Here is a 12974-nt window from a genome sequence, read left to right as displayed (position 1 = left end):
TGTGTTTGTCTCTGCGCGTGTGCTGAATCTGTGTTTCTCAGCTCGTGTGCTAAATCTGTGTTTTTCTGCGAGTGCTGAATCTCTATTCGTCTCTGCGCGTGTGCTGAATTTGTGTTTCTCTGCGTGTGTGCTGAATCTGTATTTGTCTCTGCGCGTGTGCTGAATTTGTGTTTCTCTGTGCGTGTGCTGAAGCTGTATGTGTTTGTCTCTGCGCGTGTGCTGAATCTGTGTGTGTTTGTCTCTGCGCGTGTGCTGAATCTATTTGTTTCTGCGCGTGTGCTGAATCTGTGTGTGTTTGTCTCTGCGCGTGTGCTGAATCTGTATTTGTCTCTGCGCGTGTCCTGAATCTGTGTGTGTTTGTCTGTGCGCGTGTGCTGAATCTGTGTGTTTCTCTGCGCGGGTGCTGAATCTGTATTTGTCTCTGCGCGTGTCCTGAATCTGTGTGTGTTTGTCTGTGCGCGTGTGCTGAATCTGTGTGTTTCTCTGCGCGGGTGCTGAATCTGTATTTGTCTCTGCGCGTGTCCTGAATCTGTGTGTGTTTGTCTGTGCGCGTGTGCTGAATCTGTGTGTTTCTCTGCGCGGGTGCTGAATCTGTATTTGTCTCTGCGCGTGTCCTGAATCTGTGTGTGTTTGTCTGTGCGCGTGTGCTGAATCTGTGTGTTTCTCTGCGCGGGTGCTGAATCTGTATTTGTCTCTGCGCGTGTCCTGAATCTGTGTGTGTTTGTCTGTGCGCGTGTGCTGAATCTGTGTGTTTCTCTGCGCGGGTGCTGAATCTGTATTTGTCTCTGCGCGTGTCCTGAATCTGTGTGTGTTTGTCTGTGCGCGTGTGCTGAATCTGTGTGTTTCTCTGCGCGGGTGCTGAATCTGTATTTGTCTCTGCGCGTGTCCTGAATCTGTGTGTGTTTGTCTGTGCGCGTGTGCTGAATCTGTGTGTTTCTCTGCGCGGGTGCTGAATCTGTATTTGTCTCTGCGCGTGTCCTGAATCTGTGTGTGTTTGTCTGTGCGCGTGTGCTGAATCTGTGTGTTTCTCTGCGCGGGTGCTGAATCTGTATTTGTCTCTGCGCGTGTCCTGAATCTGTGTGTGTTTGTCTGTGCGCGTGTGCTGAATCTGTGTGTTTCTCTGCGCGGGTGCTGAATCTGTATTTGTCTCTGCGCGTGTCCTGAATCTGTGTGTGTTTGTCTGTGCGCGTGTGCTGAATCTGTGTGTTTCTCTGCGCGGGTGCTGAATCTGTATTTGTCTCTGCGCGTGTCCTGAATCTGTGTGTGTTTGTCTGTGCGCGTGTGCTGAATCTGTGTGTTTCTCTGCGCGGGTGCTGAATCTGTATTTGTCTCTGCGCGTGTCCTGAATCTGTGTGTGTTTGTCTGTGCGCGTGTGCTGAATCTGTGTGTTTCTCTGCGCGGGTGCTGAATCTGTATTTGTCTCTGCGCGTGTCCTGAATCTGTGTGTGTTTGTCTGTGCGCGTGTGCTGAATCTGTGTGTTTCTCTGCGCGGGTGCTGAATCTGTATTTGTCTCTGCGCGTGTCCTGAATCTGTGTGTGTTTGTCTGTGCGCGTGTGCTGAATCTGTGTGTTTCTCTGCGCGGGTGCTGAATCTGTATTTGTCTCTGCGCGTGTCCTGAATCTGTGTGTGTTTGTCTGTGCGCGTGTGCTGAATCTGTGTGTTTCTCTGCGCGGGTGCTGAATCTGTATTTGTCTCTGCGCGTGTCCTGAATCTGTGTGTGTTTGTCTGTGCGCGTGTGCTGAATCTGTGTGTTTCTCTGCGCGGGTGCTGAATCTGTATTTGTCTCTGCGCGTGTCCTGAATCTGTGTGTGTTTGTCTGTGCGCGTGTGCTGAATCTGTGTGTTTCTCTGCGCGGGTGCTGAATCTGTATTTGTCTCTGCGCGTGTCCTGAATCTGTGTGTGTTTGTCTGTGCGCGTGTGCTGAATCTGTGTGTTTCTCTGCGCGGGTGCTGAATCTGTATTTGTCTCTGCGCGTGTCCTGAATCTGTGTGTGTTTGTCTGTGCGCGTGTGCTGAATCTGTGTGTTTCTCTGCGCGGGTGCTGAATCTGTATTTGTCTCTGCGCGTGTCCTGAATCTGTGTGTGTTTGTCTGTGCGCGTGTGCTGAATCTGTGTGTTTCTCTGCGCGGGTGCTGAATCTGTATTTGTCTCTGCGCGTGTCCTGAATCTGTGTGTGTTTGTCTGTGCGCGTGTGCTGAATCTGTGTGTTTCTCTGCGCGGGTGCTGAATCTGTATTTGTCTCTGCGCGTGTCCTGAATCTGTGTGTGTTTGTCTGTGCGCGTGTGCTGAATCTGTGTGTTTCTCTGCGCGGGTGCTGAATCTGTATTTGTCTCTGCGCGTGTCCTGAATCTGTGTGTGTTTGGCTGCGCGTGTGCTGAATTTCTGTTTCTCTGCGCGTGTGCTGAATCTGTGTTTTTCTCTGTGCGTGTGCTGAATCTGCGTTTGTCTCTACGCGTGTGCTGGATCTGCGTTTGTCTCTACGCGTGTGCTGGATCTGCGTTCGTCTCTCTCTTTTTGTCTGCACGTGTGCTGAATCTGCGTGTATTTCTCTGCGCGTGTGCTGAATCTGTGTGTGTTTGTCTCTGCGCGTGTGCTGAATCTGTGTGTGTTTGTCTCTGCGCGTGTGCTGAATCTGTGTGTGTTTGTCTCTGCGCGTGTGCTGAATCTGTGTGTGTTTGTCTCTGCGCGTGTGCTGAATCTGTGTGTGTTTGTCTCTGCGCGTGTGCTGAATCTGTGTGTGTTTGTCTCTGCGCGTGTGCTGAATCTGTGTGTGTTTGTCTCTGCGCGTGTGCTGAATCTGTGTGTGTTTGTCTCTGCGCGTGTGCTGAATCTGTGTGTGTTTGTCTCTGCGCGTGTGCTGAATCTGTGTGTGTTTGTCTCTGCGCGTGTGCTGAATCTGTGTGTGTTTGTCTCTGCGCGTGTGCTGAATCTGTGTGTGTTTGTCTCTGCGCGTGTGCTGAATCTGTGTGTGTTTGTCTCTGCGCGTGTGCTGAATCTGTGTTTTTCTCTGTGCGTGTGCTGAATCTGCGTTTGTCTCTGCGCGTGTGCTGGATCTGCGTTTGTCTCTACGCGTGTGCTGGATCTGCGTTCGTCTCTCTCTTTTTGTCTGCACGTGTGCTGAATCTGCGTGTATTTCTCTGCACGTGTGCTGAATCTGCGTGTATTTCTCTGCGCGTGTGCTGAATCTGTGTGTATTTCTCGGTGCGTGTGCTGAATCTGTGTTTTTCTCTGCGTGTGTTTTTCTCTCTGCACTTGTGTTTATTCTGTGTTTGTGTCTCAGGCTCACTGGTGGGCGGTTCTGCTTATGGGAATTGCTCTCATCATGCTCATGGCCGGATTCATTAAGATCTGCAGCGTTCACACACCCAGCAGCAACCCCAAACTGCCTCCTCCTAAACCACTGCCAGGTAACGCACCTCCTCACTGACAGTGTCAGAAAGACCCGTTTCCATGCACGTCAGTATTGAGACGTTTTAAATTGTGTCAGTAGTGGTTTTATGTAGTATGGATACACTGATACCAGCTGTTCTTTCTCACTCTCTCCTCTCAACACGCTGCAGTGTGTTTTAATTAAATAAAAGTATGCTGTGTGTTTCAGAGTGAAGTGCTGTATTCAAGTGTTTATATCCAGTTTTCAGCATCTCACTTCACAGTAAATGCAGCAAACTCAATGCCTGCATGTGCTGCAAGGTTAACATACATTTTTGTAATGCAACTTTACACTTTTTTACAATTTCCAACATTTTTGTAGACAAATGATTACAGCAGTTCACACTTTCAAGAATGTAGATTTGTAATGAGATGCGTTTGGCCAAAATAAAATCTTTAACTCTTACAATTGAAGAAATTAACTAAGTATTAATTGTGTAAAATAAAATGTTAATTATAAAATGTTCTTTTTTTTATTTTACAGTATAGTGTTATTATAATACTAATCTTAGAAATAATAATAATAATACGAGCTGCATTTAGTAGTGTATATAATGTTTATTATTGGGATATTATAATAATATTTATTATTATTATTATCCTAATCAGAGCTTCAGTTTCAGTTGATAACAAAATAGTTTGACTATAGTCAAAAGTAAATAAACTCAAATTTTATGCCTCTGATTTTTTTGCTTTTCAACAAAAAAAACTATATTTTTACAATGTTTATTTTTTTATTTAACACTTTAGTTGTATTGTAATAGAAGTATATTTCTGTGATACATAAAATTATTTATATCCCAAGAATAAACATTGTATCCCTGTGAATATTAATATTATTATAATCCCAATCAGAGTTTCAGTTGACAAAATACTTTGACTATGGTCAAAATTAAACAAACATTTTCAAATGTTATATTCCCCTGATTTTGTTGGATTTTTTTGTCCATGGTACCAGAAATCTGGATTTTACGGTATTGTATCAAAGTTCCAGTGTGGTGAGCGTGAAAGCCGTGTGTTTCTCTGTGATGCTGAAGAGTCGTTCTCTTTCTCTGTCTCGTGAAGGTACGCTGAAGAGACGACGAGCTCAACACGCCAGTCAGCAGCAGCAGCACCAGCACCATCAGCACCACAACCAGAACCAGAACCAGCACGCTCACGGCCACCAGAACCAGCGGCCGGCTCCACGCCAGGCCCAGCGCCAGCCGCAGCCGCAGCGCCACCACCGGCAGCCCCGCGAGAACTACCAGATGGGTCAGATGAGACGCTGAGAGCCACCGCCGCTGCCTCATCCACAGCTCCGCCATCCCCCCTCCACAGCCCACTCCGTTTGCTCCAGAACCGGCCTGCGCTCCAGAGCGTTTCGTTCAGTCTGAGCGTGGAGCAAGGCTTCACTCATCACCACCACAGTCCCACGTGTGGCGTCGGTTTACAGGAATATGTCCAGAGTCCATAATGCTTCCTCAGACTGGATGAGTAACACCAACCGCAGCTCTGCCCTTCACTCTTATCGTCTTTGATTATTTCTGTTGGTTTTTACCCTCGAGTGCCAAGGTTTACCGGGGTATTTGTAGATAGAGCATCTCCTGTTGTCCTTCGTAAACTCCACTCGAGACTCGTGGTTTGATATGAAACCTCTTTTTAAGGATTCGTGCGAAGCGTCTGCTCCAGCTGTCGCCACATGCACAGAAAATGATTTTATTTTGTAAGAGCAGAAATTTTATGCCTTCCCTTTTCCGCAGACTCGCGGCTGTATAGAGAAACAATATTAGCTGTATTATATGTGAGAACAGATTATTTCTTCTACTGTCAATAAGAGATTTACAGTTGGTTTTGTTGACAACACTCAGGACTCAAAAATACTAACGAAGGTGGCGGCTCAGCGTCACTCCGCCGTTTACATGTTTCTTTCTGTGTGCGTTTGTGTTTGTTTGTATATAGCTCCACACCTTTATGGCAAGCCCATCAACATTTAATCTTCAAACTTCTTGAGCTACTAGTGCTTATTATTGAGGTACTAGTAACTTTTTAAAGATACTAATTCTTATTCATTAAATACTAGTATGTTTTCCATTAGGTTCTAGTACTCCTTCATTAGCTGATAGTGCTTATTCTTTAAGTGCTAGGTCTCATTATTTAGGAAGTAGTAACTTTTTAAAGATACTAGTACTTATTTTAATGGAGACTACTAACTGTTCTATTGTTGTAGCAACACATTAAATTTTTTGTAACTTCTGTTATTCAGATATTTACTATTCAGTTTTGACTAGTAATAATTCCAATAGTGACTAGTATGTTTTTAAATAATATTAGTAAGCATTCAATTAGAAATTAGTACTTGTTTATTAAATACTATCACTTTCATTAGATACTAGTATGTTTATTAGACACCTGTAGTTATTTGTTAGGCACTAGTTTTAGGTACTTATTTTTTAGACACTAGTGTATTTTGTTATTGTTACTAGTAGCAATTCTTATTTTACTAGTCACACCTGCTTTTTTTCTCCTCTTATGTTATTACTAGTCAAAATGGCCACTGTAGAGCTCAATTGAAAATCTTTATAGTAAAATTCAAAATCTTACCAAAAACACTTGGAATAAGTACTAGTATGTAATAGGTGTATAGGAATGAATAGGTACTCTTATCTTTTAAAAAAGGTACTAGTAGCTAAAGATAAGCACTAGTATCTTATGAATAAGTACTAGCTGTATGAAAGTTAATGCTAGTATGTTATTAGGATTAAATGTTATGGTGGCTTGCCATACACTCACATTCACCACACTCCACCAATGAGGAACGTGTGCATGAAGAGCAGCGTAAACGTGAGTTTAATGTGTGTTTTAGCAGGACGATCATGAAGAAACCTTTATAAACGTACGATGGTTTCAGAAGACTGAAGTAACTGAGCATCATGGGAAAGCGTTCGGCTCCCAGTGAAGAGGATTCTCACGGTACTAACGGTCACATTAACATGTTTAGTTTACACACCTTCATCATCATGATGCTGGAGACAGACTGGCCTTCCTCTGATGTGAACGCTGTACAGTAACTGGATGATTTCTGTTAGATTTGAAGCTACATTTTGATACTGTTCTTTTGTGTTTGTGGAGTCCAGACCGACTCTTCTTTACCGTACTGCCATCAGTGAGGAAGAAACCTGGTTCGGTGGTTTTGCGGCAGTCAGGATCAAGGGAGATCTGAATATTTGCCTGTATTTTGACTTCATTTCATTTTTAGGTAGTCTTGGTGAAACTTCATAGAGGAAAAGTGCACTGAAAAAACTTCTTAACTGAGTCCAGATGTTGTAGGAGAAAATAGGCTGAACACTAAAATTGAGAAACGAATGAAAGACCAGATTTAAAAAAAAAATTAATACTGCTGTCTGTTAATGTTCACTGTGTTTTATACAGTACCTAAATTTTTGTTCACTTTGAACATTTTTACGTAACATTTCAGAACGTATTGTGCAAAGAGATGTATTTTTTTTGGAGTACTTGAACTGCATTAATAAACAGACTGGGTTGGAGGGCTGCTGTGCACGCTCGAGTTTGTGATCCGGCAGCGTCTGAACTCCTGCTGCTCCGAGATCCTCAGATGAGAGACTTCAGCGGAGACGCCGCAGAACCACCACCTGCACAGACCGGATCAGAGAGGGTGAGATAGAAGTAAATACAGGGTTCCTGCTGATCTTTACACTCTTAATTCACAAATAAATGATCTTAAATCATTTTGCTGCTCTAGTAAATGTATCTTGATTTAAGCATCTGTAGACTATTCTACTGGAAAACAAGACAAAAACACTGAAGATGGAAGGTTTTTTGGGGGGGGAATGATAGTCTCAAATAATTAAACTTGGCTTATGCATTCACAGTAATGTCTTCAGACCCAGTTATATGCTTCTGAATTATGACCTGAAGTGAGATCATGCATTATTAACAGCAGTTTTTCTCAGAGCAACTTGCTTGTTCAGCCTCCAAATCATGGAATCCCTTCACATCATGAAAGCAGTTTCTGATTCGTGCTTTGGTTCATTCATGCAGCTGATTATGTAGTTTCTGATGCACGATCAGTCTGCTGAACATCTAAGCAGCCGTTCATAACGGCACCGCACTAAATGTTGCATGCATTACAAAAACAATGTCTTAAAATTTTTGTTCTTCAGTACAAATATCTATGAATATCCTTAAACCAAGATACATTTACTGGAGATGCAAAATAAAAATATGAAGTCTTGAAAAAATGAACAAGATGTTTGATTAAAACGAACAAATATCTGTCAGAGGGGAATGAAAACCTGTTTCCCTTTTAATGAAGTTGATTTCTCTGACAGATATTTGTTCTTGTTTTAATCATAAACTCGCTTCATTTTGACAGCAAATGTTGCTTGCTTTTAGTCTTGAGTAAAATGCTCTTGTCTGAATTATTTGTTTTAGTCTAGTTTAGAAAAGATCAGATTTTAGTCTACTAAATTACAGTACATTTAGCTAAACTGTAACGCATTAAGTATTTCTCTAGAATTTATTCTTTAGTCCGTTTTTTTTTTTTTTTTTTAATTGACCAATTTTCAGTAGGTTTTCATCAGTCTGACATTTCTTTCACTGACAAAAATGAGACGATGACGTCATTCTTAACTTTTTTTTTTTACGAAGTTATGAAAAATATTGTCAATGAAATGAACACTGCTTCTCATCTTGTCATTTTTATTCTCCAGTAAATGTTTCTTGATTTAAGGATCTTCAGACATTTGCACTGGAAAACGAGACAGAAACTCTGAGGAAGAGCAGCAGTTGTTTTGCAGAAGATACAGTAAAAGTTATTTCATATTCTAGTGATTGTGAGCAGAGATATTTAAGACTTCGGCTGTTTAATTAATTTTACAAAGTAATTTTCCAATGTTGAAGTGTTTCTAATGTAACTCATTAGAGACCATACTGACGTGTTGATCCCTTCGATTTACTTGGTCTTAAAAAGGTCTTAAATTCCTCTTCATCAAACCTGCAGAACCCTGACAAGTCATTACATGAAAACAGTTGAACCAGGAGTCAGCTTTCACTAGCGAAGGTGGACGACTGTAAATCTCCAAACTGTTCTAATAAAGGCACATTTCTAATGTTTGTCTTTCTAGGTTTGTATTTTTTCCTTTGCTGTGAAACAACTTTTTTCTGCATCACAGTGACATTATACTGTAATTTGTAGACCGTGTAAAAGAGAATCCTGTCCAGTCTCCTAGATGAAATATGACACATCCTGTAATGTGTGAGTTTGTCCAGCTGGAACTGATATAATATGCAGTGTTTTCAGTCTCTGTTCAGAACAGGAAACACAGACCGAGTAACGCCGGTATACTGACAGCACACTCGAGCGTTTGTGAATCACATCTGTCATTCTGATGCATATATTCACTGCCATAAATACTTGCGTTTACAAGACCCCATACAACAACAAAAAATACACGATATATATATTAAACAGTGAAGCTCAGTAAAATATGCTTTTGAAATTGAAAATGTATTTTGATATATGAAGGTTTAAAACATGAGAAAACTCATGTGTTACAGATGTGACTGGAATAGCCTAATGGAGATTTTGTCCACTATTAAAATATTTTCAATATTTACATTCTGAAATGGTTTATATAATTACACACACATATATACAGTATGTGTAAATATATATATATATATATATATAATTATAGAAATGTTTACAGTTAAATAGTAAATACACTATCAGTTTTTTTTTTCTTCAAATGTGATATGATTTTTTTGTGATGAATGATTTTGATCAAGTTACAGGCTTTTGCTGGAGATCCATTATGAGCTGCTGTTTGTGAGAACTGAAGAAATGCACTTTCTGCTTTGTGATTATTAAGCATGATTCGAGAAACGTACCAAGGCAACTGAGAATATTATGATTCCTGCATGGATTCAGTCTTTCTCAGACAATATTCTGTGGAAACTCACTTCTCCTGAGTCTCTCCCGATTTGATGAGGATCCTCCACACGCTGAGCTCCACGTCCTGATCAGAGCCATTGATCATGATGTTCCTGACGCGCCTCATCCAGCTGGACCAGACCAGTTCACCCTTCCAGACCAGCCTGACGGAGCTGAGCCGGCCCAGATCAGACGATACCACCAGTAGAGACGTGAAGGACTTCAGACCGCCGCTCTCCTGATGCCTGCAGACGGTGAGAGCTTCATGATTATTCACTTCACACACACACACACACATTGTAAAGACCTTGTCTCAGATGACCACCGGGACAAGACCACAGGAATCAGATGATTCCTCTGCACAATGTGACTTTGAATGTGACTGCAGCCTGAAATTGAACTGCTGGTTTTGTCTGGCCAGAGGAGAACTGGCCCCCCGACTGAGCCTGGTTTCTCCCAAGGTTTTTTCTCCATTCTGTCACCGATAGAGTTTTGGTTCCTTGCCGCTGTCGCCTATGGCTTGCATAGTTGAGGACACTTCATTTCCAGCGATATCGTTGACTTGATTGCAAATGATTGCAAAGATGCTATTTAAAATAAACTGAGCTGGATGATGACATCACTGAATTCAATAATGAACTGCCTTTAACTGAAAAAGTTGTTTACTATTGTCATTTTGCATTATTGACTCACTATTTTCCTAATTAATGCCGTTCAGTTGCTTTGACACAATCTGTATTGTTAAAAGCGCTATATAAATAAAGGTGACTTGACACACACTCACTCACTCATTCACTCTCACTCTCACTCACACACACACTCATTCACACACACACACACACACACTCATTCACACACACACACACACACTCACACACTCACTCACACACACACTCATTCACACACACACACACACACACTCATTCACACACACACACACACACTCACACACTCATTTTCTCACACACTCATTCTCACACACACACACACTCATTCACACACTCATTCACACACTCACTCACTCATACACACACACACACACACACACACTCACTCACTCATACACACACTCATTCATTCACACTCATTCACTCACACTCACTCATTCACACACACACACACACACACACACACACACTCATTCACACATACTCACTCATTCACACACACACACACTCATTCACACTCACTCATTCACACACACACACACTCATTCACACATACTCACTCATTCACACTCACTCATTCACACACTCACACTCACTCATTCACACTCACTCACACTCACTCATTCACACACTCACACTCACTCATTCACACACTCACTCATTCTCACACTCACTCACTCATTCACTCACACACACACACTCACTCATTCACACACACACTCACACATTCACTCATTCACACCCACACACACTCTCATTCACACTCACTCATTCACACACACACACACACACACTCTCACACAGTGCCTGCACAAAAATCGAATGAGGATAAATCCCACCTCTTGTGTTTGTGAATCAGTCTGAATTAGGGTTGCAAAAAGGTGGAAAATTTCCAGGATTTTTTTGGGAATATTCCAGGGATTTTTGGAAAGTTTCTAGAAATGTTCCACCCCTTTGCAACCCTAGTCTGAATGAACAATCTAATGGCGTTAATGGGAAGACTAATTAAAAAAGTAAACAACTCACATACTTAGAAATAACCACTTTGTCAAGTCAAAATCAAACTTCAAATGGCCTGAAAACATGATCAGTGGTGTTATCAGCAATCAGCTTGCTGAAATTAAAGGTACATCTCCGCATCTCTGAACAGTGTTTACCGAGCTCTGATGATCCGAAAATAAGCTTATGATGAAAAAGAACATAAAATATATAATTGTTTAAATAAAATACATTGTTTGAGTTATTATTGTGGAATAAATGTAAAATGCTTAAAAACACTAAACTTAGATTTATACTTGGTTTTAATGAATAGAATAGTCCATTAATTACATTGTTAATGTAAAAATACAAAATAGATTTTTGTTCTGGTAGTGTAAGTAATGTAACCAAGATAATGTGACTGAGACATGAATTTACACTTACTGTAAGTAAAAAAGAAATGTGAGGACTTTGCCTCCTCATTTCAGAACACCACAGATAGATAGATAGATGGACAACACGTCTCAGGACCTACTCATTGTCGAAATAATACTCTAGATTTAATACTGTCACATGGAATTGATGTTGATGGTGTTGAAATTATGCAGCCAAGCAATGATATCTCAGATCATTATCTAGTCTTGTGCAAACTTCATATAGCTAAAACTGTCAATTCTAATCCTTGTTACAAGTATGGTAGAACCATCACTTCTACCACAAAAGACTGCTTTGTAAGTAATCTTCCTGATTTATCCCAATTCCTCAGCATATCCAATACCTCAGAACAACTTGATGATGTAACAGAAACTATGGACTCTCTCTTTTCTAGCATTTTAAATACAGTTGCTCCTTTACGCTTAAGGAAGGTTAATGAAAACAGTCTGACACCGTGGTATAATGAGCACACCCGCACCCTAAAGAGAGCAGCCCGGAAAATGAAGCGCAGCTGGAGGAAAACAAAACTAGAGGTATTTCGTATTGCTTGGAGGTAAAGTACCCTATCCTACAGAAAAGCATTAAAAACTGCTAGATCTGATTACTTTTCTTCTCTTTTAGAAGAAAACAAACATAACCCCAGGTATTTATTCAATGCAGTGACTAAATTTACGAAAAAATAAAGCATCAACAAGTGTTGACATTTCCCAACAGCACAGCAGTAATGACTTTATGAACTACTTTACTTCTAAGAGCGATACTATTAGAGATCAAATTGTAACCATGCAGCCGTCAGCTACAGTATCGCATCAGATAGCTTGCTATAGATCGCCTGAGGAACAATTCCACTCATTCTCTACTATAGGAGAGGAAGAATTGTATAAACTTGTTAAATCATCTAAACCAACAACATGTGTGTTAGACCCTATTCCACCTAAGCTCCTAAAAGAGGTGCTTCCAGAAGTCATAGATCCTCTTCTGACTATTATTAATTCATCATTGTCATTAGGATATGTCCCCAAAACCTTCAAACTGGCTGTTATTAAGCCTCTCATCAAAAAAACACAACTTGACCCCAAAGAACTAGTTAATTACAGACCAATCTCAAATCTCCCTTTTCTGTCCAAGATACTAGAAAAGGTAGTATCCTCACAATTATATTCCTTCTTAGAGAAAAATTTTATCTGTGAGGATTTCCAGTTAGGATTTAGGCCGTATCATAGTACTGAGACTGATCTCATTAGAGTAACAAATGACCTGCTCTTATCATCTGATTGTGGTTGTATCTCTCTATTAGTGCTATTGGATCTTAGCGCTACGTTCGACACGATTGACCACAACATTCTTTTGCATAGACTAGAAAACTTTGTTGGCATTAATGGAAGTACATTAGCATGGTTCAAATCATACTTATATGACCGCCATCAATTCGTAGCAGTGAATGAAGAGGTATCATATCGATCACAACTTCAAAAGTGCAGTATGGAGTACCTCAAGGCTCAGTACTAGGGCCATTACTCTTCACGCTT

At 41.0% G+C, this 12974-nt stretch overlaps 2 protein-coding genes across 2 annotated transcripts in view; one reads left to right on the top strand and one right to left on the bottom strand.

Annotated features, from left to right (window-relative positions):
- The window catches only part of LOC107552424 (disintegrin and metalloproteinase domain-containing protein 10-like), a 28269-nt gene extending 21828 nt beyond the window's left edge, over positions 1-6441 (top strand). Inside the window, exons 15-16 of the mRNA XM_016234299.1 lie at positions 3281-3407; positions 4495-6441. Coding sequence (XP_016089785.1) covers positions 3281-3407; positions 4495-4700 — 333 coding nt within the window. The 3' untranslated portion in view covers positions 4701-6441. The remainder of the gene's footprint in view (positions 1-3280; positions 3408-4494) is intronic.
- An 86-nt stretch (positions 6442-6527) lies between these two features.
- LOC107552429 (hepatic triacylglycerol lipase-like) overlaps positions 6528-12974 on the bottom strand; it is a 12834-nt gene continuing 6387 nt past the window's right edge. Inside the window, exons 8-9 of the mRNA XM_016234309.1 lie at positions 9394-9609; positions 6528-7061 (exon numbers count right to left, since the gene is read on the bottom strand). Of these exons, the coding sequence (XP_016089795.1) occupies positions 6935-7061; positions 9394-9609 (343 nt within the window). The 3' untranslated portion in view covers positions 6528-6934. The remainder of the gene's footprint in view (positions 7062-9393; positions 9610-12974) is intronic.

The sequence above is a fragment of the Sinocyclocheilus grahami genome, unplaced genomic scaffold (assembly GCF_001515645.1).
Source record: "Sinocyclocheilus grahami isolate Dianchi unplaced genomic scaffold, SAMN03320097.WGS_v1.1 scaffold450.1, whole genome shotgun sequence".
NCBI lineage: Eukaryota > Metazoa > Chordata > Actinopteri > Cypriniformes > Cyprinidae > Sinocyclocheilus > Sinocyclocheilus grahami.
The sequence above is the reverse complement of the archived record's forward strand: the minus strand, read 5'-3'. Positions and strand labels throughout refer to the sequence as shown.